The sequence below is a fragment of the Archocentrus centrarchus genome, chromosome 17, assembly GCF_007364275.1.
Source record: "Archocentrus centrarchus isolate MPI-CPG fArcCen1 chromosome 17, fArcCen1, whole genome shotgun sequence".
Classification (NCBI taxonomy): Eukaryota; Metazoa; Chordata; class Actinopteri; order Cichliformes; family Cichlidae; genus Archocentrus; species Archocentrus centrarchus.
In genome coordinates, this window is record NC_044362.1 from 15,984,974 (window position 1) to 16,012,741 (window position 27,768).

General features: G+C 39.5%; 1 protein-coding gene across 1 annotated transcript in view; it reads right to left on the reverse strand.

Annotated features, from left to right (window-relative positions):
- The window catches only part of gpc1b (glypican 1b), a 65,349-nt gene extending 42,192 nt beyond the window's left edge, over positions 1–23,157 (reverse strand). The window contains exons 1-3 of the mRNA XM_030752142.1: positions 23,098–23,157; positions 22,823–22,914; positions 22,080–22,661 (exon numbers count right to left, since the gene is read on the reverse strand). Coding sequence (XP_030608002.1) covers positions 22,080–22,239 — 160 coding nt within the window. The 5' untranslated portion in view covers positions 22,240–22,661; positions 22,823–22,914; positions 23,098–23,157. The remainder of the gene's footprint in view (positions 1–22,079; positions 22,662–22,822; positions 22,915–23,097) is intronic.
- Between the last annotated feature and the right edge of the window lie 4,611 nt (positions 23,158–27,768).

A 27,768-nucleotide genomic window follows, 5' to 3' on the forward strand; every position in this document is an offset into this window, starting at 1 on the left:
TAGCTGCAGTGCTTACACATAAAAAAGAGGTTTAACAAGTGTCGAGACCTTGATAATAATTTAAACTTGAAGAACTTAGTCAGACTTGGCCACTTGATCTTTGCCGAACTAAGAAATAAAGAAGCAACATTCCACCGCTAATGACCAAAAAGCTCCAAATACTATTGAATTTGTCACGGGGTAGCACTTGTTAGCATGACAGTGCAAGGCTGACTGATAACACAAAGACCCTCTAAGTGTTGGCACAAGCTTAATGATGTGAAAAAAATCATTAGTTCCCTAACTGCTGACAGGGGCAGCGGGGAGACCAAGTGTAGTTAGAGAATTTATGTTCTGCTTAAAAAAATATATATATAAAAAATCCAAGCATTGTTCACTGATGAGCAAAAACTGCAGCAAATTGCTGTTCACTGTGGCTGTAATGGAAATTACTTCGATGAGAACTTGGAACTCATCCGCAACTCTGATGCTAAAAGGCCAGTCTAGATTATAACATTGAAAAAAAAAAGGGAAATATATGCCTGCGACACCAAAAAGCAAGGTATAGCTGACTTTTGTGTAACAGAGCAGTTTGTACTGGGAAAGTAGATGGAATTAGCGATGTGCAAACATCACAGAATTATCAAAACATATGTTGCTGTTTTTTGGGGTTTTTTTTGCTATCATTTAAAAAGAAAAAAGAAAGCCACGGAGCATCTATGGTGTTATGATTTCCCAGACTGCCTGATAGGCCTCTTGAATGCAAAATTTTGGCATATTGCCCAGATGGGAGCAGCTTTATTGTAGTGCTCTGACAGGTAAATGCATAAGATGTGTAAAGGAATGTTTCTGTCTTTCTCTCCCCTGTCTAATCCCCATTTCAGTGCAGGCCTGAAAGAGAGCTTTTCATAGTTTCATCTGGGAACAAAAAAAAAGAAAGCCTAAATGCTTGTCAAATCTGCACTCATGAACTTGGAAGTGCAGCAGTTCTCTGCTTGTTGCATTCCTCTCCCGTCTGCCTGCCTCTGTCGTTCGGTTCTTTCTTCACTCCCTGTCTCTGTCACAGTCTTTTATTGTGTGCCTCCACGAGCCCCTATGCATGCTGACATCATATTTTCAGGTGTGTTTCTGCCATTTGCCTTGGTTTCTTGGTTTTTCTCCCTAGCTATACTTGAAACATGAACGGTATGACTTTCTTCTTGCTTTAGGCTCTCTTAAAGTCACTTTTTAAATCCATTTTAAAGAAATCGGATTTTCCCAAATGTCACTTTTTATGTGTTGCGTTTTTATTTATTTTTATATTATATTTGGTTACTTTTTTTAATATATTATTTTCTTGTCTTCCTTCCAAATGTTACTTCTCAGTTCATCTGATTTTACTACCACCATTGCCCAGATTAAATGCTTTGTTTGTTTGTTTTTTTTTGTAAGGAGAAACATTGTGTTAGCTATGTGATAGACTGATGACCCATGCAGGGTGTGTCCCACATTTTGCCTAATAACAGCTGTGATAGGGTCCCCCTTCCTCAACAACCCAGTGTTGGATAAGCAGTTAAGAAAATCACTGGATGATGTAAAACATGGTCATTCATTTTTTTAGTAGAAGCAAGGAAATAAATGCCTGAAAAAAAATGTAGCAGAAGAAGGCGATGAAGAAGAAGCTGAAGACTGCTGATGGTACTAAAGCACTTGTAGTACCATACCTGTAGGTTTTCATGTGAATATTTTAATTAGTACACATATTATATTAGATAGCATATATGACGGAACGGGCATAGCCAAACAAGGAAGAATCTTATCGCATTTTACTAACACATCAAATTGTTGCTTTTTTTGGTGCCACCCAAAATTTCATAAACTTCTCATTTTCCCTGAGCTGCTGAAATGCATCGCAGTGAGTGGGACAAAGCTTCTCCACTGTCCTCCTTCACTGGAAACAGTCATTAAAAAAAGAGCTGGCTTGTGCTGAAAGGGTCGATGGTTATCCTCCATCGAGTGAGATGAAGGCAGAGGAGAAGGGCGGGAGAGAGACTCGAGAGGAAGGCTGCAGGGAGACAGACAGGCCACAGGCTTTTGCTGAAAGGGTGGATGGTTATCCATCCAACCAGAGAGGGAGGAGGAGAAGAGGCTGGGATAGAAATTTTTTTTTAAAACATTACAGAGAAAGAAATGTTGGCAGGAAGAAAAGAGAGATCGAGCAATGAAAAGAAAAGAAATTAAAAGTACTTTACTCCTATATATTTCATTGTTTTCTGCCATGTCACAGCAGAAGTCTTGGCACCAATGAAAAGCAGACAGAGATGGCATGTAGTTGGCAGTGCCATTATTCAGCTACTAGCTAAAGGTACTGAATGATTTTAGCTATCAAAGTTTCTGAGCTTGTAATGTCACTGCTACTAGTTTCTTAGCATTTACAAGAATATTCACTCTTGCTACACATACCTATACATACACCTATTCATATATATGATATAATTATTAATATTACTTATTTGTACTCCAGACTCATTTTCTCTTTCAATGTTGTTCTGTAAGCCGAATAATTGCCTTTTATGAGCAAAAGATTACACAGTTTTGTTACATAACAAGTATAGACTGCCTGTGACTAAGGCTACAGATTATTTTCATTTTTAATCTCATGGAATTGGCCGACATTGTGAAACGCATATATTCACTTTTTTATCAGGAAAGAGTGAATATGATGGTCCCGCAACATGCCACAAGTTTAGAAATCATGCATTTGCATGCACAAGAAAGAAGAAAACTATTAAACTACACAAAAATACTTCATGTACAGAAAACAACAACAACAAAAAAAATACTTAAATGCAACTGATGGAAAATATAATTTAGTTTATGAAAACAATAAACACATATTTCATAATAGATGGAGAAATGGTTATGGATGAAATATAATACATTATACTTTACTCCAAATTATTCCCCACCATGTTATTAACAAGGAATGTAATTCCTCCTTCGCATCCCACCACCTGTTCCTCCCATCCAGCTGTGAGAAGGTGAATGCTCTGAAGTCCACTGTGTTGAGTGAAGTCAGAACTTGTCAGACATCTATAGCCTTTTCCTGCATCACAACCTCTAACAAAGCCCGTCGTTGTGTGGCCCAGCCTGCACCCTCCACCTACGCCCATCTAACAACCACGGTCCCACTGAACTGGCATCAGTCAATGGACAAAAAGCACTTTTAATTAACTTCAGATCTGTCAGCTACCACTGAGCTATGCCAAAGTAGGCATGTTCGATCATGCCCTATTTAATCTTTATGGGGATTTTTTTCCCCTTTAAATTAGATGAAAGAAAGGCACACGCATACTCCAGTGGCTGAAAAATCGCTACAGAAATGTGCAACCATAGCTAAAATACAGCGCTCCACTTTGATCTGCAACATGTGTACTTTTGGGCATTTATATAGCAGGTGTTTTGTGCATCTGTGTATGCAGGTGTATGTATGTTTGTAAGGGATTCTGATGTACCTGTCTGGATTTTCATGACAATATATAATTTGTACACAAAATTGCCATATTATTATCTAGAAATAGAAATAAAAAATGAAAATTAAAAGAAAATTTAAAAAACTGACTTCAACAGTTATTAAACAATGTCTGGAATCTTGTTGATATTAACAGAAACATACAGTTTTAACTATGGCAGAATTTGGGGGCGTGGGTGGGGGTGAGGGTCAAAGCCTATGACTGATGTAGCCAAAGTTTAATTAATAGTTCTACAAAATCTTCTGTTCCAGCTAGAATAGCAAAGTAACTGGTGGCAATAGGAGAGTTGCAGCTTATTCCTAGTTATTGGTTACCTAACAGCTGGCTGAGCACTGTTGTCACAATGGAATGCTGGTTTCTTTTCACCTACAGTGCTAAAAAGGAAAAGAAACAGAGAAAGGAGTGAAATGGGGTGTTTCCTTTGCAGCAAAGCAGCATTGCTTCAGAGAGTAAAGACAGTGAACATCAAAGCTGGCCCTGGGCTAAAAACGGGGGGACGACAGAAGAGGAGGGTAGTTAGAACTCACAGACAGTGGTCCCTACTGAGAATCTATGGTAAGAAAAAGAGATAAAAAAAGACATGGACTGGTTGAAAAAGAAGAGAAAGAACTGAGAAAAAGAAAAAGAAAGAGAAGGTCTTTTTTGCTTCAGTAAAAGGAACAGAAACTTGACAGTGTTATTAAACTTGACTGCCCGGGTAGATGTCTGTATCACCTAATACTGTTGCACTGCTCAGCAAAGGCCCCTACAAGTGCTACACGATGGTCTCACTGCAAGGACAGACCTGCTCATAAAAGCAGGTATCTGCTCCACACTGTTCCACACAGACACATACACAAACTCATACATGCAGTACAAGCGCACAAACACACCACAGAAATGCCTGGAGGGTCACTCGAAATCCTAAACCACAAAAGGTTCTGTTTGCTAAACAAGCATGAAGCACAATCCTGCAGACAAAAAAAAAAAAAAAGGCAGACACACTTTCAGAGGGTCTTTACAGGGACACACATGCACAGGCTCAAAATCTCTTCCGTCCATTTCATCTTTCCCAACCTAAATCATTCCATTCGCTATGCTGCAGAGTCAAATGATCATTTCAATTTGGATGGACTTTATAGCAGTTAAGGGGACAGTTAGCCAGGTGAGCCACCTGCTGTGAATGTGTTTAACGGGGATGCAGATGTGTTCAGATGGCAAGAATTCACTGGGATCCTGAGAGACCAGGAGTGTGCTTCCCAGAGAGTTTAAGTGGAAAAGATAGGAATCTAATCTGTAAACAGTCAAAGAAGAGCAGAAGTTTTCTTTCATCTGTCATTTGCCACATCAGCAAATTTGAACAGAAAATCTTGACAAGTATACATTCTGACTAAAACCTTCTGAAATTAAGACGCCGAGTTATTTAACCTAATACTGTAATAACGTGTGATTGGTGATGACTGAATGTTATTATAATCATGCAAATGCTTTTCCTGTTACTGACATGATAGGAAAGGCTATTAAGAATTATAGGCACCAGAGCTACAGCTTAGACTGATTAAAATACTGATTTGATGATGGTAAAAAAGCAGCATCAACAATCAGGAAAAGGTTTGGTTTAGGTTTTTACTCAGAGACCATTTCAGCATATGGCTATTAGTGTCATTTTGTCATCATATTATTGTCAGAGAATGCACAAAAATAACAACTGACACTGTCACTGACAAGCAGATATGGGGGCCAATCTATCTATCTATCTATCTATTCAAAGAAACGTAATAATAATACTGATAACACATGCATACACCAATGCCACAATGCAGTGAATAAATATATAAATACATCTGCTTCAGGAAAAGCAACTTGTGGGAGCTAGTGGTTTTAGAAAATATGTGAAAGGAGGGAAAGATGAAGCTTGACAGAAAATGCTCTTCATGAGAAAGACTAGAGTGAGCTATCATAACATAACGCGTTATAGTTATAATCAGTGCCAGTAAGTTATTTTGTCTATCTGTGGTACTTTAAAAAAAACAAAGGAGTAATGATTTTGACAGTACTTCTGTTATTCATCCCAGATATAGTCAAAAGTCAGCATAATTCTGTGTACAATTTACTAGTTGGTTATTGTGTAAGGCTCACTTAAACAGTTAGTACATTAATACATTTTCTGCTGCATGCAAACAACCTCCTCTGACCCTTGCAAGCATAGGCAGATGACAAAGTTTACTGTAACCCTTTACATCTACGTCTGGCTGCATCATTGCTCAGCTGATATCACCCCAAATAACTGAATGTCAGCATATAGCTGAATTAAAAAACATCACGCTGCACACTAATTTGCAACTAATCAGTTTCCAGTTTAACTCACATAAAAGTTACTATATACTATATCCATGCTTGTACTAATGCTTTTGGAAGCGGATCGATGGCAAAATAATTCCAAATGTCATGAAATGAAGAGAATCAAACTTTGAGAGGCTGTGATCAGGAAAAAGATTTTGAACATTTATCATTTTGTAATATAGTCAAATTTAGCTTTTCACAGTTGCACTTCAGCTTTGAACCTTTCCAGATATTAATTGGTTGAATTTTACATAAGAACACAAGTTATATGGTCTGTCAGATCGCTAGTACAAAGTTTATGTGATGTCCAAGAGTACATGTAATGATGGGAAGTTGTCTTCACACATGACCGTGAGTTTCACAGGGTTCTGAGCTTAGACCAGTACTTTGTCAATGTCAATGTCAAATTTATTTATATAGCACATTTAAACAACTTTGTACATTATACATGTTTCTCTTAGGTAATATTAGAAAACAGATGCTTACTCTAGATGGCATTACTTTGGTCTCCAGTAGTAATGTGAACAATCATGGTGTCATTTTATATCAAGACATCTCCTTCAGTGCATATTAAACCAATATGTAGGACTGAGAAACAGTCTGTATCAGAATGATGCTGGAAAAAAATAGCTTATGCATTCATTGCTTCTAGCCTGGACTATTGTCATTCATTACAGCGTGGACAACATTCCCTGAAAAGCCTTCAGTTAATCAAAAATGCTGCAGTGAGAGTACTGACAGGGATGAGAAAAAGAAATCATATTATCCATATTTCTCCCATATCGACTTCCATATCAGCTCCCTCTTAAATTCAGAAATGAATTTAAAAGCCTAATCAGGCCCCCCTCAAATCTTAAAGACCTCCTAGTATCATAGTATTTAAAAGAGTACTTTGCTCTCAGACTGCAGGCTTACTTGTGGCTCCTAGAGTTTCTAAAAGTAGTACTGGAGACAGAGCCTTCAGCTTTTGGTCTCCTCTCCTGTGGAACCAGCTTCCAGTTTGGATTTGGGAGACAGACACCCTCTCTGCTTTTAAGATTAGACTTAAAACTGTCCTTTTTGATAAAGATTATATTTAAAGCTGGATCAGGTGACTCTAAAGCATCCCTCAGTTATGCTGCTATAGGCTCAGGCTGCTGGAGGATTTCCCATGATACCCTGAGCATTTCTTTTCCACTCACCTCTTTTCACTCTCCGGGTGGTTATATACTACTGCTGCATGTCACTACATTTTGCCTTCTCTCTCCCATAGCCTATGTTTTGTCCCATGTATTGATGCACTCCTTTTTATTTTCTTTCTCCTCAGCCCCAAACTAGTTGCAGCAGATGACCATCCCTCCCTGAGCCTGGCTCTACCACAGGTTTCTTCCCTTTAAAAGAGAATTTTTCCTTCCCACCATCACCTAGTGTGCTCATAGTGGATCATCTGATTGTTTGGGTGTTCTCTCTAATACTGTAAAGTCTTATAGTAGTTCCTCATTTGTGTCATGTGTGAGACTGGGCAGCTTAATATGTGAAAATGGCTGCAGTTCACTAAACATTTTGATATCTTAAATGTGTTAGTGCTTTATATTACCTCATTATCATCAGCTTACAGACAATGCAATTTTAGCAATTTGTTAGAGGGTTACTATATTAGTAACAAAATATCACTCAATATTACTTCAGTGTGTTGTCCCTCATTATTTCCAATCCGTTATTATCCTGTCACATAAATTCAAGTGCCACCCAAAATGCTTCATAATTTATTAATTTGTACTTATTTTGCATAAAACACCACCAACTGCATTTATATAACAGCAGTGGTTACACAAATTCATTATATAATCATAGTTGTATGGTAACCACTCATTTAATGTCAGAGAGTGTTTTTTTTTTATATCCATGAGCCATGGAGTGATTAAAATATACAGTATGCTCCCTGAATTTAAGAATGGAAAACTAAAGGCAGTGGGTGTGAATTCTATGCATTAACTGCATATTGCGTGTGTGAGCACCACAGCACACGATCACCATCCAGAGGTCATCTCACCCTCGTTGCCCAGCAAGCTGTGGAGAAAACACAGACTGAGGCAAATAATTTAAGTTTCTATCACCTCGAGTCACAGCCCAGTTTCCCATGGTCTGAACCGCCTCAGTAAACCTGAGTGGTACTCATCACTATCTCACAGAGTAATACAGAGGAGTTAGGGCAGTGCTCCACTGTTATTTTACAGTTATTTTTGTGTTCTGTTTTTACTCTCCTTTATGGCCTCCCAAAAAACACGGTACAACAAATAAAATCTGATCTCACTGAGCTGCAAAACACACACACACACACACCACACACACACACACACACACAACCACACACACCACACACACACAAATTACAATCAAGTTAAGTCAAAATCAAGCAATCTTCAGTTTGTATCTTAGGTAATGCACACTGAATACCACACAGAGATGCAATATACACAGACACATTTACTGTAATTATTTGCTAAATGACCTGACTCGAAGCAGTCAGAGGATCAGGAGTCAGGGGGATCAGAATGACCTTTGTGCCAAGGTATAAGCCACAGTTGTTGACATCATTTTATAGCAACAGGTCCAGGGAATGAGAAAGACAGCTGACCAATTGGCAGTTCAATACAAAAAAAAAAAAAAGAAGAAGAAGAAAAAAAAGAAGAGGGGTTTCTGGATAAGTGTGACAGCTGTGCCTAATCATGGCAAGTGAGCCAAGAGAGATGTGAAGGGAGTAAAGAGCAAATGAAGGCAAAAAAAAAAGAGGTAAGTTTAAATTCTAAAGTCATATCAGAAAATACTAGGAGCCTGAAAAATGGATGGAAGATTTAAGAAGAAAGTGTCTTCTTATAATAAGAGAGTTGATCCCAGTGAGAGCATAACTCTTTTGAGAAAACATTCCAATATGAAACATAAAATTTTCTCTTTTTGTGTCACTATATTGCAAAGAAAGGCAAATTTGCCAAAAGACAGGGACATCGTTGTTGTCTTTTTTCCTGTCAAATGTACTTTCAGCAAGGGGTTTCATTTTTAATGCTTAAGAAATCTAAAAAAAATAAATAAATAAAAATAAAGTCAGTGTTGTTATATAGAAGTTAGTTTTGAAGAGCAAAAAAAAGTTCAGTCTGTAGAAGGACAATAATTATGACCAAAATCCGCCTGGGAAATGACCTACACAGATCCCACTTACCTTGGTTCAGCCCTTTCAGTCCTCTAGGCCCTGGCCATTCATCAGCAGACATCACATGACAAACCAAAACCATTCATCCTGAGCCACAGTCTCTTCTGCCCAAAAGGATTTGTGATTCAATTTGACTGAGTGATGCACTAGGCCCCAGGGCTGGGACTGAGTCTGCAAGGGTTTTCTGGGAAAGTTGGGTGCATGGTATAGGGACACACAAGGGACAGATTGTGTGACAGAAGACTACTACTGCTGCTGCTTCACAGCTAGATTTACCAACACAGTGTAGATGTCCATAACAAGTTTTTTAGAGGATACATGAAGCAGACAAACACAAAGACATATGCAAGCGCATGTGTACAATGAAAAATGATTCAGCATGCAACCTTTCTTTGTCAGAAAACAGATAATAAGAGTAAGTGAAGATGAAAAAGAATGATTCTTAGGTGAAATTAAAAAAAAGGCACAAAGAAAGACAAAATGAAACTGAATCTGCATGGATACACTACTGCGTTATAAGCCCTTTGAATCATCTCTCAGCTTCTCTTTTTATCTCAGTAGGATCGCAGCAAGAGCATGAAAGATTTAAAGAGAAGGCTTTTAGTTTAAACCAGATCCTGGACCAAATACGCACACTCAGGCATAAAAATGAAGACCAGAGATGCTAGACTATCTCTGACAAAGCTTTCTGTTACAATCACCAATAAAGTCACTGGATACAAATACTGGAAGACAGTTAAGCTTCCCTCAAGGTGTCTAATATGACACTGATGAGTCAGGGATTTCGGCTGAAATACACTGCTGCAAGATGCTGAATTTACTATATCACCTTCTGCGTATTTTCAGTCAGCTGTGAGTTTCAGACAGGCTGAAGAGGAGAACAGTGTAAGATGAAAGACTGTGTCTATCCCTGCCTCCTACTGCCATGCCTTTATTACATTCCAGTCAGCTTAAAAACTGGCTGTGTTCCTGTTTCTGTCAACACAACCTTTCCGAGCTTCAGGTGGTCCAGAATGCTGCAGCAAGATAAATGGAAATATCACATACAACTGGAATTTTAACACTATCTAACATATATTTATACATCGTTTAGACTACACGGAAATATTTATTTTATTACTTAGCTGTGTGACACCCTTCAGAAGAAGTCTGTTAGCAGTTTCACGGTAAAAACTAATGACAAACAATCGTCTACAGGGATCCTCAACTCTGGTGCAAGAGAAGATCAAGTAGGCTATGTTAGCACTGCATGCACTTGAACTGTTTGACTTTTTATGTTTGTACTCGTCCTACATCTTTTGTTAAGATTTCTGATTTATCTTGAATTTTACTGAACCTGCAGGTTTTTTAATGTCTGTGCAAAGCATTTTGGGGTTTTTTTTGCCATGTGAATAAAGCTATTTTTAAAACTTTGTTGCCATGAATATTTTTTTCTTTCTCACCTGTGAGTACTGGAATAATAAGCAAATTGAACAAATTGGAAGTTTTATATAAACCCTGTGTTATATAAGTATGAACAAAAATAGCACACTGAGTTGCACTCTTGGAGTAATGCAGCAAGATGAACAGTTTTTGATAGGATGCATTTAAATATGCACAGACTTAATGTGATATGCATGAACATATCATGTGCCATAAACACATGTAAGTGATTCAGCCATGCGCAAAGGTTGGGTTGACAGAGTTCATTGGGAAGTAAAATATTTATGAGAGAACACTCTGCAGGGTGGGAAGAAGAGATGAAAACTGCAAAGGAGAAGAGATAGCAAATAACAAGACAAATGAAGCCCTAATGAGTGATTCTGACTCAAATGCTCTGTTACAGCTGAACAGAAGCCAGGGTGAGCTAAGTAAGTCACTGTCATTTCAAGTTCATTTGTTCACTGCTTGCCACCCCCCTATAAACAAGGGGAGAAGTGTAAAAAGGTGTCTAGGTGTGGTATAGTGGAGGAAGCCCTTTCAAAAAAAGACTGCTTCTTGTGTTTTAAATTGTATGCTTGGAAAACTCTTTTTTTTTTTTTTTTTTTTGGCATTTTTTGAAATGCAGTCATGTGCTGCCACAAGTATGGAGCCAAGCAGGTATGATATATCCAAAAACAGCAGTATTTCCTTACACGTGTTCTAAACTAGCTTTCCACTATTATATTTTTAGTTAGAAAGATACAGCATACAGGAGCACCAGCAACTAAGTGGTTCAAATGGCAGGTCTATTTGGAGGTCGTGATGCTCATAAGCAGGCAAAGGAAAGGGACACATACTGAGAAACTGACAAGAGTTAGTGAAATTGGTTGGTAAAGGGAGTCGACAGATAGAAAAGGGGAAACACTGAACAAGTTAAGGAGGAAAACAAGAAGAGCGGATAGTGAGTCAGAAAAGTGGGGGGAAAGCACAAAAATAAGGCTTTGGGTAATAAAAACTAATCTTATACCATCAAACAGGATGACAATTGACAGTAATTACACATTTCCCCCTATAATTATGAGCTTTTTTTTATGTGACCCTCTTCTCACAAAGTCTTAGTAATCCTCCGGTCATTTCCCAGTCTTCCATCTTCAGACAGTCACTCTACCTCCAAAATTAAATAGCGAGGGCTGGTCAAGCCAAATAAGCAAACCACCATGAACCACTCAGGCCTTTCTTGGTCACAAATAATCCTTGACAAATGATGTCACATGAAATCGCATCTCACTCTTTAAATACAGAAGAATGTGCTTAGAAAGCACAACATCTGACAGCAGAGGAGAGTTGAAGTGGACTCCAGTAAACTGAAGAAACTGCTTTACCAGAAGCAAAGATCTAAGACAAAGACTGCAGTGCACATTTAGAAGAACTTATTCAGGTATCCTGTTTATTACAAGAACTGATGTTTTAAAGGGCCGGTGATCTCTGCAGTTTAGAACATTTAGAAAGTTCAGATCTCCAAATTGTACCAGCTGGAGAGGCAGACATGCTGTAAGATCACAGAGCTCTAAAGTCTGTAAACACAGTCAAAGTATAAGCAAATGAAGATGGTAAAAGTGCATGTGGGAAAATAGAGCTCCAGGAAGATTCAAAATAATATTAAAACTTTTTTTTGTAAAGAAGTCATGAACAGACCAGTTTATGTCCTTTAATTTGTAAAACAAATCATAAGATGTCCTTCACTCATTAGGAATACGCTGTGTCAAGAGTCATGCTGAAAACCTAGCCTATGCATTTGTTGGACTTTTGCAGTTCGTTATTGTCAGGATGCCCCAATAACTCTATGAAAGCCTTCCATCTGATCTAAAAGACTGCAGTGGGAACACTGACACAGATTAGCAAAAGAGATCATTTTTCTCCCATATTAGTTTCTGTTCAGTGGCTCCCCGTTAACAATCTGAAAAGGTTTTAAAACTCTCCTCCTTACATACAAAACTCTTAATGGCCAAGCTCCATCATATAAAAGACCTCTTAGTACCATATTATCCCAACAGAGCACTTTGCTCTCAGAATTCAGGCTCACATGTGGTTGTTAGAGTTTCCAAATCAGAATCAGAAGCAGAGCCTTTTAGTTACCAGGCGCTGTAGTACCAGCTCCCAGTTAATGCAGAGGGCGTCTGCCTGCCTAACACATTCACTTTTATTTATTTATTTTAGAGGTCCAACCAAAAAAAATTTATCATTTATCCATTAAAATAAAAAAATTAATAAAAACTGATTTTTACATTTTTGTGTAGGTAAAACTATATGTTCTAATTTTACAAACACACATGTGTAGCAGCGGGGTTTGCTTTTTAGTTAAGGTGCAGAAAGAGTAGTGCAGGGAGCAGCACCTTGTGGAGTGATTGGCGCTCCTCCTGTGAGTTTGCTAATCAGATTCTCCCTTTTATGCCGTCGCGTGCTGGGGCCGGATGGCACACACACTGAGACTTCACAGCTGACGTTGGGCTGTGTACTGAGCTACTGTAAGAACAAAATTTTCCTTGAGTTGGTTTTAAGTGTTCAGTGTGCCAGGCAAGCTCCAATGGAGCACAATGACTTTTTTTTTGTTTATTGTTTGTTTTTTGTAGTGTGTGCATGTGTGTGTCTGTACAGTGGCAAATAAAGGTTTTGTGGGTAGTGGAGGTCTGACATAATGTGCGACAGCGTTCTTTGGACCTTACATCACTGATCTTTTTGTTTTTGGTTTTAAATGCTCATCTTTTCTGTCTCCACTCTCCTCTCATCAACTAGTCTAAGCATGGGCCGGGTTCTGTTTGAGATTAAAAAGGTATTCTTCCTCATTCATTTGATTGTTGGGTTTCTCTTCAAAATATTGTAAAACCTTGACCTTAAGTGCCCTGATAATATAAGAAGATTAAAATTAAATCATACATATTATGAATTATTCTGGCTTGTTCTCACATTGTCCATGCATCTCTTTACTGAAGCTTAGAGGACAGACCACTCTAAGGGTGCCATCCTTTCACCTTAAAAAGATGTGGAGTTAATGTTCAGGCTATAGACAGATCACAACAGTATGCAGTCAAGAAAATCACAGACGAGTAACAGAAGCAAACCAGCAGTGTTTTTGCAGCACATCTGCAAACATGCAGTAAATTTCCCATGAAAAATAAATGAATTCACAACTTCCTCTGCAGGAGCAGATATGGGAAGAATGAGAGCGATAAAGGCTCAAAGGCAGAAAAGACTTAGGGAGGGAGAGAGTATGCAGTAGGAAGAAATAATTAGAGTAATAGAAAATAGTGTGAAACAGTTTATCTCGTTGAGGGAAAATCTTCAGGAAATTATAAATGCTCAAGCAGCAAAAAAAGAAAAAAGAAAGCAGTAATTACTATTGTGTCCAGGCACTTGCCTAAAGCAGCTAAAAGAAAGACCTCCAAATGACCAATTAAAAAAAAAAAAAAAAGAGCTGGAGATTTGATAGAGCTGAAGAGAAGTGACAATGCTTCTGCAACCAAAGTATGGAAACATGCTCTTTGGAAGGAATTAAGGAGAATGATGTTTACACCTCAGGGGAAAGGATGGGAAAACGAAGACAAAGAGGATATTCACAAGTCGAGAAACACCTGGGTTGTCTGCGTCTCACACACACTAATTCAGAAACATGTGCGCTTGCTGATAACTTGCAGTCATGTTTTGCCCTTTTTCATTCCACAGAGATGTTGCCTATGTGTTCTTAAGTTTGTTCATAAAAGAAGGGTGTACAGTTGAGGCATATGTGTACTGCTGTACCTGTTTGTGCAATCTTTATTCAATTTCTACCGTGTGTGCCAGATGTCACTGCAGTGAGGTGCTTGACAGATTTTAGGTATTCATATTTTTGCCAATTTTTTTTAATTTTCTCTTTTTTTTCACTGGCGCAATCTCTCTTCAACACCCATTTCATCTTTTTTTTTTTTTTTTTTAATATTTGTAGATATAAGCCTGACAGCTGTTTCCATCGATTTCTTTTCAATATACTGAGTATAAAGAACTGGATATGAAGTGAAGAAAGCACTGAAGAGTGTGCCTGAGTTTCACACAAGGCATTTGTAAAAAAATGTATCTGCCACACACAAATCACTTCAAGCAGTGGAATACAAAGTATTTCCTAGTCATGTGTGAACTCTTTCTCTGGGTTGGGGTGGTTAGTTGGACAAAACAATAATTTGACCATCATCTTGGGCTGCTGTAAACTGTGACGGGCAAGTTTTCATTGGTATTGATTATTTTTGAGATTTTATAACTTAAGAGGTAGTGTGTGTGTGTGTGTGTGTGTGTGTGTGTGTGCGTGTGTCGGGGGGGGGGGGTGAATTAAGGGCAAAAAGCTGAAGATTTTTTTTTCTTTGGAAATTTTTATTTGGGAACAAATCCGCTCCAAATCCCCAACAAACAGATATACGAATCTTCAAAAAAAAAAAAAAATGGCAATCAGAATCAAACACTTTAATAAATACCCAACTCCACACATGGGTTTGTCCATTTGCATCTACAAAATTTGCTGCCATAGTGCCATAGACTCAGGTTTTCTGCTCTGGGATGTTTTTTGGGGGGAATAACTAAGATCTCCCAACACATCCTGTGGTTCACAGCTGCAGACAGTGCATATGTGCGTTGGTAGGGTGTGTCACCTTGTAAAAATTATACCGCAAGACCTCGCTTGAAATGGCAGTAGCCACTGGTTTGCATTTGCAGCAGGAGAACAAGGAAGGCAGCTGGAGTAACAGAGAGGACACCCTCATAGCCTGAGCCAGATCCTTGACACTTCAAATTCTCACCTAGTCTATAGAAAGCACTGCTGGAGGGGACATGAACCACAAAAGCACGGCATGGTGCACATGCACATTAATGCAACTGAAAAAAAAAAAAAAAAAGCTAAATAAAAATGCCCGCAGTGATGCACAGACACAATTTTGTACTTGAGGATAGCAAATGAAAAGAGAGCACCTTAATAACATTCTCAGTTCAACTTCAGAAACCACGCACAGCGCACACCTCTGTGGCAAACCCACAAATGGAGAGTCTCACATGCACTCGAGGAGACACTGGGTACATGTACACAAATCTGCACCCAACCTTCCCCTTTCCCTACTCCACTATCCCCCACCCCCTTACACACACACACACACACACACACACACACACACACACACACACACACACACACACACACACACACAAGTAGAGACAGTGAAGGAGCTTACTGTGATGAGAGAATAATTCTTCTTTTGACACAACCAATTTCTCTGAAGACAAAAGAGGAGTCATACACCAGCACATTGCCACCCTCAGAGGGAAGCAACACACATGCCCCGATACCACACACACACACACACACACATGCCTGATGCAAAGATACTGCCAACCCCTGTTGTCTGTGCTGTCATCGGTGTGTCTGTTGTTTGTGTGTATGCTTGCTTATGGAGGGTTCTACATGTGAAGTCCTATTTTCACATTAGGTAAGGGAACATAAGACAAGGGGAGACCAAGATGAGCGAAGAGGAAGTGGTGGTTGCTACTGAAACTCACGTAGGTCATAGAGGAAGCAGATGATGCTTGTCAGGGTAGTACATCACATTGTAAAAGCCAGCTGCCAGTCTCAGTGTCTTAGAAAGTGTGGAAAATAGTTGTAATTTTCTGACATTAGTCATAGGAGATATAAGCAAAAATGGTGGCAGGTTGGTCAGCTGTTATACCAGTCTGCCAAAAATGAGTCAAATAAAGTAACTGATGCTTTCTTCAAGCAGAGTTTCGTGTTTCTAACGGGCCTTTTGAGAATAAACAATGATTGCAAAAGGAAATTTTAAAAGAGGTAATTTTCTTTTCACCATTTTCCCTGTCATGCTTTATATTTTGGGGTTTTTGGGTTTTCTTACAGCCTGATAAAAGGGCGGAGCAGGACAAGAAGAATCAAGCAGACCAGAGCAGGCCAAGCAAGTCAGCAGTCCATCTCCCTCCCTGCCTCCCCCCCTCTCTCTGTGAACTTCAAACATGCTGTGGTCTGTTTCATGCTCCCTGCAGCCCATTATGGCTTAATGCTTCAAGAGGCTTCTTACTGACTTCAGCATTTTAACAACTTTGGTGTATTCAGTTGGTACGCTTGCACGCACACACACAAAAAGAAATGCACGCTTGCAAACACTCTGTGCTACACACAAACTAGCGCAGACAGGAGCCCAGATGCAGGAATTGACACACTTTAAACTGCAGCAGAGTTATGAGCCTGCACGCTGTGATACTGAAACAACTGTTGCTTTTGCTTTAATCTGTTTGAAGAGGAAGACCAACAGAAGCGCGGGGCTTTATGCTGACATCAACCTTCAAATAAGCTTCAGCTCTCTTATCTCCAAGTCAGTTAATGAGTTCCATTCATATGTAATTCTGTGTGATCAATTAGTTATCCAACATAAGGAGAATAAGAACACCACATCAGTGGGAATATGGGCTAGAGATAGGGCTAACACTTATCTCAGCACACACAGTATTTTCTATTTATGTTTAAGTTTCCTCAGTCCCTTTATCTACAAAGAGCCCTTTATAGAAAAGGACTACACGTGCATTCATTTATCCATGCAGCTTACATGAATACAATGTTTAAACAGAGGAGGGTTTTGCTGGACTGTTATTTTAAAGTTTGGATGCAAAGGGCTTTTTCTGTAAGCAAACAACTGAGAGCAAGAGCGACAATTAAGTGACTATTATATTACAATGCTCTTAATAAGAATTTTTTTTTTCTATTTATTTATTTATTTACTCATGCTGGCATAATTGTGCATTAGTGTAATGGCATTTATTGCAGACTTGCAATGTTGGATGTGTTAGTATTGAAGTGCGATTGTTGTGACAAATTTGAGATAAAATGACAGAAGTAAGGACATTCTGGATCTTAGCCATTATACAGTAAGATGCTGACATTGTCCATCTGATTGGGTTTTTCCTTCTACTACTCTTTTAATCGAGATGTTCCTCATAAAGTGTTGTTCACTATTGTGAATATCAAGTACTTCAGCTGCTATTGAGGAGACGGGCTGTGTGCCTGCCTGTCTGCATCGGTGCTATGTCAAGTTGTGTGTCAGCTGGAGGAGGTGAAGACAAGCGCGGCTGGTATTGACACTGTTGCAAATGAGTAATGTAATCTGATCATTTTTAGTATCCATTAGCATCTGAGTACCCAGTTTATTTGATAACCTTACTTGGACATGGACGAGACAATAAAATGTCAACTTGCAGTCACATTTGTGCAACACATGCGCTTAAGTTGAGATGTTGAAAAAAAAAAAAAAAACATATTTATACAAATATTAAACATAAATCTAACAGCACTTCAATTACTTTGATGGATGTATGTACAGTACAATAAGTGTTTTGCCAGGTGTCCATAAGTTTATGTCCTTGGATTGAGAAAAATAGAGTCTCTATAACCACTTTGACTGAGTGTGGTTTCATTTTAACTTCAGAGTGAAAAAAACTAAAAGAAAGAAAATGCAGTGTTTTTTTAACATTAAAACTAATATTTGAATAGTGTAGTGTAGTACTAAAAGTGCTTTACCTAGCTTGTCGTCATTTCCTGCAAATGTACTTTCATCATAGCTGTTTGCTGTTACAGTACGATAACACAACGCATCTACTTGAGAGTGAGCGAATAATAATGCAGTGGAGCAATAATGTCACAATAATCTGTAAGACTGTGAAGTGATTTTTTTTTCATCATCATCCTTACTGGCATGAAAGCACATTTCTCATAGTGCAAAAATTAGATACCACCACAAGCATGTCTATTTTAATGAAATCTCCATTTGCAGGGAAGACACTCAGGAAAGTGCCCTGAGTGGATTTGAACCTGGGCCTGTGCAGTGTCTTTACAACATACAGGGTGCCAGCTCAACACAGTGAGCAATACCAACACCCGTCAACTCACCATTTGCTTGTTTGCTGTTCTGGTGATAATTTTGCAGCCTGTCTTTTGCTTGCCAGCTTCGTTTTTTGTTGGCAGTGGACTCCTTTTACATTTAACCTCTGGCTGGAAAGAGGGGTGAGGGGAAGCAAACACAATAGCAGCCATTATTTTAGCATTACCCTTAGTCAAAGAGATGAGAGAAGTGACCAGTGCTTCAGTGCTACTTTTATACAATTTAAGACGTTCACCCCCCCAAATTCTGAGTAAAGCTGCTGAGTTCAAAACATTCTCATACTTCTCATGGTTGGCTGCCACACAGATCAGTCCATATTTCCAGCCACAAGCCAGTCTTTAGTCAAGAAGAGTTCCTAGCAGTCTTGGTAAATAGCAGTCGTACTGTATCATTAGCCAAACACTGGTTATAATGACACCCCAGAGCACTGTGCAACTCACAGTCAGCGTGTAGCAACCAGCAACCAACAACACAAATACAGCATGGGAAAATCAATGGCACACCAAAATGTTACCAGCCTTCCTGCAGATGTCTCATACAGCTTGTCTCTTTGTATAGGCTTATGTGACATTGAGGATCTAACACCCGATGGCTGCCAACTGCTTTCAAAGAGTGCCTGGCGCCTCTCTCTTTAAGAGCCGATGAGAGAGAAACACAGAGAGATGAAGAATGTCATCCCCTGAAAGACAACAGGATAAGCCATCAAGACTGTAATGATGGGGTGGGACAGGGAGGGGGCAGCGCAGCGAGGAGACAGATGAGTATCATAAAAATCAATCATCCATTTTTGGTAAACATGGACAAAAAAAAAAAGCTGTTTCCAAAACTGATTGCACTCTACCGAGCTGAAATAGCATCATCATGCTTGTTTAAAAGCATCAATCAGCTTACTTTAGCCCCTGTGAACTTGTTTAAGGAGCTCAAATTATAGTTCACCCATGGTCCAGTAAGCATTGCTTCAACACAGTGATAACAAACAACTCACCCTTAACTCAATAGCTTTTCTCCTCATGGCTTTTTCTGCAGGGCAAATAGTTTAGGGATATGGGACTAGCCAAGATATTCTAGAAGGCATATTAATGTGAAAGATTATCTGGGAATCTTTATTCACTGCTGACTATCATCAAACAGAGACTGTAATATGGAATCATATTTACTACACATCTTTAATCCATGCCTTAAAAACGTACATAATTCAAATATAAAGAAAATGTGTGAAAAAACTGCATTTTGATTGAATGAAATTAACTTAGCTTAGTTAGGGGCATAGTTTTTAATAACTTGTAGATCTTGTTCAGCCCTTTTTTTACTCATACTTCCACACAAGTTTTATGCATCTTCAAAAAGAAATTGAGTGTTTGGCTCATACATAACTGCACAAGCTGCTTTCTGTGTTGAGGAATAATTATTTCATCAACTGTGCAGAGGCCATGAAAAAGGATTTGAAAACACTGAAAGTGGACATCATTTTTCAGAGTTGGAATGCAACTCTTCCTCCCAAACTGCTTCTGGGAGATACACTCAGCATGTGACCTTGAGTCAGGCCCAGCCAATACATTAGGCTGATCAAACCCTGGTGTCACAGCAGGAAACACACTCTGCAAATGTCAGAGATCATCTGCAGCATTCAAGCGGTTCGTGTTTAGGAGGAATAAATTAAATCTTTCATATTTTACAAGATGTTTAAAATGCCTGAACGGAGCACCTGAAGGGTATTTTATGCTAGAAAGCAAAGCCACTGAGACACAATGAAAGTACTGTCAATGTGCAAAGCCTGTCCATTGCCTTTTTGTCTCATCTCTACATCTATCTCTTTCTGCTCATCAGTGTCTCACGCTCCTCTCTTACTGAGGATGCATTGACCCTAAAACTCAAGTAAGCGCCACATCATTGATTGAAACAAGAGGTACAGTTAGTGTCGTGACAAGACAGATTTGCTCTTTAAAGCATTATGGATTACAGACATTTAAAAGGGGGTGGGGTGGGGGGTATCTCTGAAGGACCAGGGCTGGTGTTAATTCTGTCAATTGATTTATTCAGTGTGTCTATCAAGTAAATGAGAAGTGTCCACTTACTACTTGGCCTTCACTCCTAACTAATGATCAATGGAGTGGCAATGTGAGACTTTTTACTTTTTTCATCTACTTACTACAGTACAATCGAAATTTATAATTCCAGCTATCCTACTCAAGAGCGTAATCACTTGAAAAGATCTACTTTTGTGTTATCATGTTCCTCATCCACACTCATACTGTTGCAGCTCAGTGACAGCTCAACATGAAGCAGAAAATATTAAAGACATATTAAAAGAACAACATCTAACTTCTCTTATTTGTTGGGTCACCAACCGAAGCGTATTATTTTCTTTTTTCTGCAGCCACACTGTGTAACTGCTTCCAGAAAACAGATTACAGTTTGTGCAAAAATCAAGGGTCTGAATGAGTGACACTCTTGTCTCAGAACCATTCAGTCTGTGCTGACCAACCTCTCAATTTTCACAGGGGAGAAGCGTTTATCTGCTGTTACTAGTATGACACTCAGGAAAGTGGATTGGACAGTGAGAAAAAAAAAATTATATGTCAGCCGATCAAGGAAAAGGGTGATTTTTTGGGGGGAAAAAATCATAAATTGAGTAGATTACTTTGGTTTGCCATCTGCTTTTTTTTTTTTTTTTTTAAAGGAGCTGGTTGCATTCAAAGTTTGGGGAAATGGAAAAACTTCAAAGAGTTCAAAAGTGTGTGATGCTCCATTTGAATCTACACAAAAAAGGGTTGTGTGCATGTCTTGTCCATGCATGCATGATACTGTACCTGTAGAGCAGCAAACTGTGTGTGTGTGTGTGTGTGTGTGTGTGTGTGTGTGTGTGTGTGTGTGTGTGTGTGTGTGTTTGTGTGTTTATATGCTTGAAAGCATTGTACTGAATTCCAGGGGAGGCTAACATGTAATCAACTAAACTGCAAAGGGGCTTGTGACTGCCTTACATCAGCCCCTGAATGACACAGTGAGCAACATCATATTTTCATGGTTACAGCACACGGTCAAGTGACTGGCAATTTATAGGCTGGCTTTCCCCACAGGAGGATAAGACAGTTTAAAGAAGAGGCAGAATCAGGGAGTGTCTTCAGGAGTAGCAGCTTAGTTATTTTTCTGCCTCTTTTAATAAAGGAGAACAGTAAGTGAGCTGCAGATCTTGTATCTCTGTTCCCAAAATATTGAGTGTGGGAAAATTTCAGGTGACTTTCTCGTAGTTTTGATCAGGAATCAAATAGACAGATTGCCTGTGCTGTCTTAGTATCTTTTCAAAGCAGTGTTTCATCTTAAGAGATAAAGAGCACTTGTGCTTTACCATGTGACATGATAGATGGATGTCTTCTCTGCTTTCAATTACACCAAAACAGCCATAAAAAAATACCCTTAAATGTGGGGTGTACAGACTGTCGAATTACAATTTCCTGTAGATCACTGTGAGCACAACATTAAGACTGTATGTACACAGATTAGTTGAGACTTTGGTAACAAACAGACTACCATTCCTCGAGGGATTTGCAAAGAGATTATGATATAGTTTAAAGCAGCTGCGTGGCTCTTAAGAGTATAATTAAAGTATTATTGAATGTGATATAGTACATTTGGCTAGAACGATTTTTCTGAGAGTACTTTTAGTTTAAGGGATAAAGATGAGGTGTAGCTCCGAAAAACGTGCGCACAACACGAACAAAAGCTTACCTGATATTTCAGACTGAGGGACATCTTCCAGAGAGAACCCTTTTCCCAAGTAAAACTGCCTGATATCAGCACAACTCCGGGCTTTGCTCGTCCCTTTGTCCCCATAGACTGGTGCCGTTAGAGAGCACACTGCCAGCGCCGCTATAATGAAGGAATCCATACCGGCCGACCAGATACAGTCTAACTGTATCTATGGACTTAGTCAAGTGCAAATCCGACCAAACACCAACTTCTACGCGGAGTAGAAGACTCCTAGTTTTTGTAAATTAGGGCTGCTTGGTGCTGTTGTGCGTAAAATATCCTCCACCTTCCTGTCTTCCTTCTGCTCCTTCAGTGCGTCTGCTGAGTCTGTGGCTGCACTCCGCACACTACTGCCCGGCACAGGAGCGGTTCTTCACAGCGCAGAGGTCCCGACTCTTCTTACTTCCAACACTGGCCGGTGTGAAGTAAGCGGACAGAAGCTTTCTTATTTTTCCCGAATTAATCTTCTCACGCAGCGGGCCAGGATGAGCGCAGGTCTCTTTTCTCGTATATCCAATGATTTTCTTTTCTTTCTTAGGTTCTTTTATTTATTTGGCTTACCTACACACAGAGAAGCGAAAGATCAAAGAACTAGGTTATGCGTTTGAAGCTAGAAAATATTATGAATAATAATAATAGTTTAAAAAAAAAATAGGAGGGGAAAGTCAAGTCACAAGATAGCACTGGCTAAAACCATGCAGCTTGGTAGTGTTGACTCATACCTTCTGGTGACGGTCTGTGTGAAGAAGTGTACAGAGGCAAATACCGCAGCTCGGGGCTTTCTGGACGATGCTGTGCCAGCGCTGCTGCCACTCTGTGGAATGAGGAGGCGGAGAGAGAGAGAGAGAGAGAGAGAGAGAGAGAGCGAGAGAGAGAGAGAGAGAGAGCGAGAGAGAGAGAGAGAGAGAGAGAGAGAGAGGGGGGGGGGGGGTCATGATACTCTTGCAATTTTCGTTTCATTCTGTTTAATCTATTTATTCATTCAGAATAAACTTACAGTCTACCCGGTTCGTTTTTAGACGCATCTGTAGCATCGTGCACGATAAGGTGGTCCGGTTCTCAGTTCAGGAATGTCCTCTGCGCCTCCTGACAGCTTGTTAACCACCAGCCGGGTGTCACAGACGAAGTGTGGGCGTGCCCTTGAGCCCAGGTACCCGCCCACATTACAGGTCACTCCTGAGTACTTCTCCTCCATTCTGCGGTGTATCTGCATACATCACTCCTCAAGGTGCAATTACTCGGCCAGCAAGCCATTACCTGCCCTGATGCTGTTGCCCGCTTACCTGTCACCTGCTGAATGCCTTCATTATCTTCTGTACGTGTTAATAGCTATAAACATGCCTAAAAATGTTCTGAGATACATTTAGGCTTTGTGTGACTTTTAGACTTCAAAAGCCCTTTTATTATACATCCAGTAATGACCTTTTATGCCCTTCATACCACTTCAAAACCTCCTCTGGCATTAAAAACAGCACAAACATTGTTGTGTTGTAGTGTAGCTCTCAAAAGAAAGCAATATTCAGTTGAGAAAATAATGTATATTTTTCAGTTTATTCAATAGAGTTAATAAGATCAGTGAGTCCCAGTTCCCAGCTTCAAACACTACAGAACTGGGTATTCCATTCCATCACCTGATTACCATGGATGTAGACGTGAAAAAAGAAAAAAAAAAGATTGTGAGGTGTTTAATGGAATACAACATTTTCAAAAAGCATTCAACTGATTTAAGAATATGGATGTTTGGATCATTGTGTCATATCAATGAAGAGACATACAGTTCCCTCACTTAAAATAATATTCATTTACTCATTTCTGTGCATGAAACTGAATCAGGCAGTGTTTGATGGCGTCGCTCCTGTGGGAGATGCTTTTTTTAAGGATTGTTTGCATAAGAAGATGCCTCCTCAAATCATCTCAGTGACACATGGAAAAACCCCCCATGCAGTCCGTGCAGATAGTGGGCATCATCTGACAGATAGAAAAACAGAACTGAAAGACAACGAGAGAAACGGCAGGGAGGAGAGAGCCACATGGCAGGAACAGTCATTTCCTGCCTCTAAATCATTCTATTTATGTAGACTGACTATGTTTATGAATCCATTAGGAAATGTGACTCTATAATTAGTCTGTTCCTCATCACTGGATGAGTCCAAACAAAAAGGACAGAATCTCACATATCACCTACTGACAAATCGCTCGCTGCCCATTATTGCAGCTCTAAAGTGGGCAGGCATGAATTACACCTTCACTCTGCAATGTCAAGTGTCTCATTCATTTTGCAGCCTGCTCATGTGAGCTTTGAAAAATCACTATTGCAGTTAGTCTGTCAAAGTTCAGAAACGTGCAACTGTGCCACACAGCAGACAGAACCCACTTGCTAATTATTTGTTATACTGTTGCTTCACTTTTCTTGCTGCTGAAAGGGAAAAGCAGGCAGCGCTAAGCACATGTGGCTAGAGGTTAATACGTCTGGTGGGCTCAAAGTCTGTAAGTGAGTCAGCCAGTATTATATATGGGTTTGTGTATGCATGACCTTTATGTGTATATGTGTCTGTTTCAAAGGGGGTTGGTGTGAGTAATGTGACTTTATGTGTCTGACTGCGACCCACATGTGGCCATAGGTCGGCAGAGCTGTTGGAGAATTGATTGGCCCTCTACTGTCTGGCATCGAGATTATGTAATTAATGCTCAGTAAAGCCACAGAACAGCCATGTTTTCTTCAGGCTGCTTCTCATTGAAGTTTTATTGGCTCTGACCATGAAAGGCCTCCTAATGAAGAGCAGGATGCTAGGGGAAGTTGAGGAGACTGGGGAGAGCAGATGAGGGGAGGCAGAATGGTAGCAAAGAAAGAGGAGAGCATGGGGTGAGAGGCCACTCATTTTGGGCTACTTTTGTAGCAATTATGTGGTGAGCATTTTCAGGGTGTAAAGAGGTTTTCCAGTGGAAATTACATTGCATCTCACCAGAAATACTATGGATGTCCAACTACATCTTTCAAGCAAAAACACACTTGATTCAGGACTAGATAGTTTTAAAGGGAACTTATTACTTTTTCCTTCCAAACTCAATGTCTTTTGTTATAAAATACATTGCATATGCACATAAACTATAAGGACAAAGTACTGGGCCAATCTTTGAATTCAGGTGTTTTTTAGTCCAGTTTTTAGTATAAAATCAAGCACCTAGCCATGCAGGCTGTCTTTGCAAGCATGTGTGAGAGAATGAGTCGCTCTAAGGAGCTTACCAAATTCGCGTGTGGTGCTTTAATAGGATGCCTTTTTTGCAACAAGACAGTTTGTGAAATTTCTTCCCTCCTAGACATTCCACCATCAACTGTAAGTGCAAAGTGGAAGTGTTAAGGAACCACAGCAACTCAGCCACAAAGTTTCAGACCATGTCAAATTACAGAGCAGGGTTGCCGAGTGCTGAGGCGCTTGATTTAATAACTGCAGAGTCCCAAGCCTCCTCTGGCACAGACATTGCACACCAGGAGCTTCATGTCACGGGTTTCTATGGCAAGCAGCTCCTGTAGGTGCACTATACAGGTGGCCCAGTACTTGTGTTCATATAGTGTGTAATAAATTGGTAGTAGTTATCAACAAATCATCGATTTAAGGTACCAGGATAAAGTATCAGTATATAAATGTATAAAGAAATACCAGTATTTGTAGACTACCTGTAGATTGTTCACTTGGGGATCTCAGTATAAGACAGTTGGCTCCTTAGGAAGAGCAGGGGGATTCCACTATTCCACTCTTTGTCCACCCAGTTGCAGTAACAGTAACTGTGACCCCAAAGTCAAGAGTTATCTTGTTAGAACAGCTTGTCCTTTGACAGATTTACAGTTGCACTGGTTTTTCTTTGGGGATAGCCTGAAATATCAGACTAAGCATTATTAGGCTCAACTCTAGGGCTTTAACAAGTCATTCTTCTATTGCATTACCTAATAAAAGGTCAATAAACAGAACTGTAATTTGAGGGGGAGCACTGGGTCGTAAATCACTTTAAGACTAATCGAACCATCTAGCAGCTGGTTCCCTCCAAAGTTCAAAACTGGCTCATTGCTAGTAATTAAAGAAAATTACTTTTCACTGTATAAATATTAATATTTAGACAGGGAATTTGGTGTAAAATGTTTGGGATGAAAAGAAATTGTAACTTTATTTATCCTTAGCAGCCCTTAGATTATTGTACAAGTTTCTACTTTCTACTTCTGAATAACCATACTGAAATGTAACACAGACTGACTGCTGACGGCTAAAATTCATCGCTATTAAATGTGAGGCCTTAGTGTTTTCTAATTTTCTCTTTTTGTATTTATAAGAACAATATTTGTGAAACCTGCACCAGTTAATGTCAAGTTATCTGGGAAATTCCCTTTACTGTATGACAGCCTCTGAAAATTAAAACTAAAGGTGTGGAAAGTTGTTCTTGAAACTACATCTAGATTCCAACAATGTGGATGCATTTGGTTCCCAAACGGGTTAAGCACTTAAGAAAAGCACTGATGCAAGATTGCCTATGCATTGTCTAGTCGTATATATGGAATAGAGATGCCATAATATATGACTAGACAATGCATGGGCAATATTGCCTATGCATTGTTAATATAATTCCACATTATATTACTGACTGTGTCCAGAGTCATGTTGTATTTTTACAGCATGCAATTTCCTTATATTTTCAAATATATACATGTAGGCAATATCATCCTTCTGCTGAAAGTCAGCCTACATATGTTACCAGAGCTTTCATCACACACTCTAATATAGTTTTATGAAGACATTAGAGACACAAAGAGCAGGTTAAAGCCAGATCTGATAAAAGACACAGAAAGACACAAACACACACACCCCTGATTAAATGTGATGTAGCGAAGGAGCTGCAGCATTGGCCAGTGTACAGGGCTCAGTGCCAGGCCTCAGCATGGTTTTTATGTAAATATAAGTGTGTTGTTTCAACAGATATAATCGGCCTTTAGAGAGAGATCATTGTGTCCTCTCCCTAAAACAGTCTCATCCTGGGCTCTTGAAGATAGCATCGATTCTGCATCCTCCCTGGGTTTTTATGTCAACCATTAGCCAGAGTTCAGCACATTCACTGGAGTGCTCAACTGTTTACACATTACTCACTCGATCCGTCTCCTCCCTTTGTTGTTTCTCAGTCATTGCCTCTTTTCCTCACTCAGTTTTATTTATATTCTCCGTCTGTTTTGTCTTTTTTCCCCTTCCTCGCCTATGGCAAGTCTAAATTACCATACCTTCATCTTTATATATTCAAACCCTTTCAAAACCTAAAGTTTGAGTTGTTTCAAAGCCTGTCTTTTCAACTTGCCTCGTCCTTTGCCATTTTATGGTACTGTATTGTCCCCTTGATCACATTTCCTCAACATCTGTCCGTGCACACGCAGCCTTCAGAAAACCATAGATTTGCCTATCTCCAAACACGAAGCCCTCCACAGTTGCCAGAGACAGATGATGACAGAAAAAGGAGAAATGTTGACAGTTAGTGCAAAGGGTAGACAGATTATATTGTAGAGAAAAATGAGGAATAGTGAGGGAAACTGTGACGAGGGGTGTGAGCTTATGAGGCAAGATAAGGAGGGGAGAGAATATGATGATGGATGACTTAGGGAAAATGACAGAGAAGTGAGTTGAGGGGAGAAAGC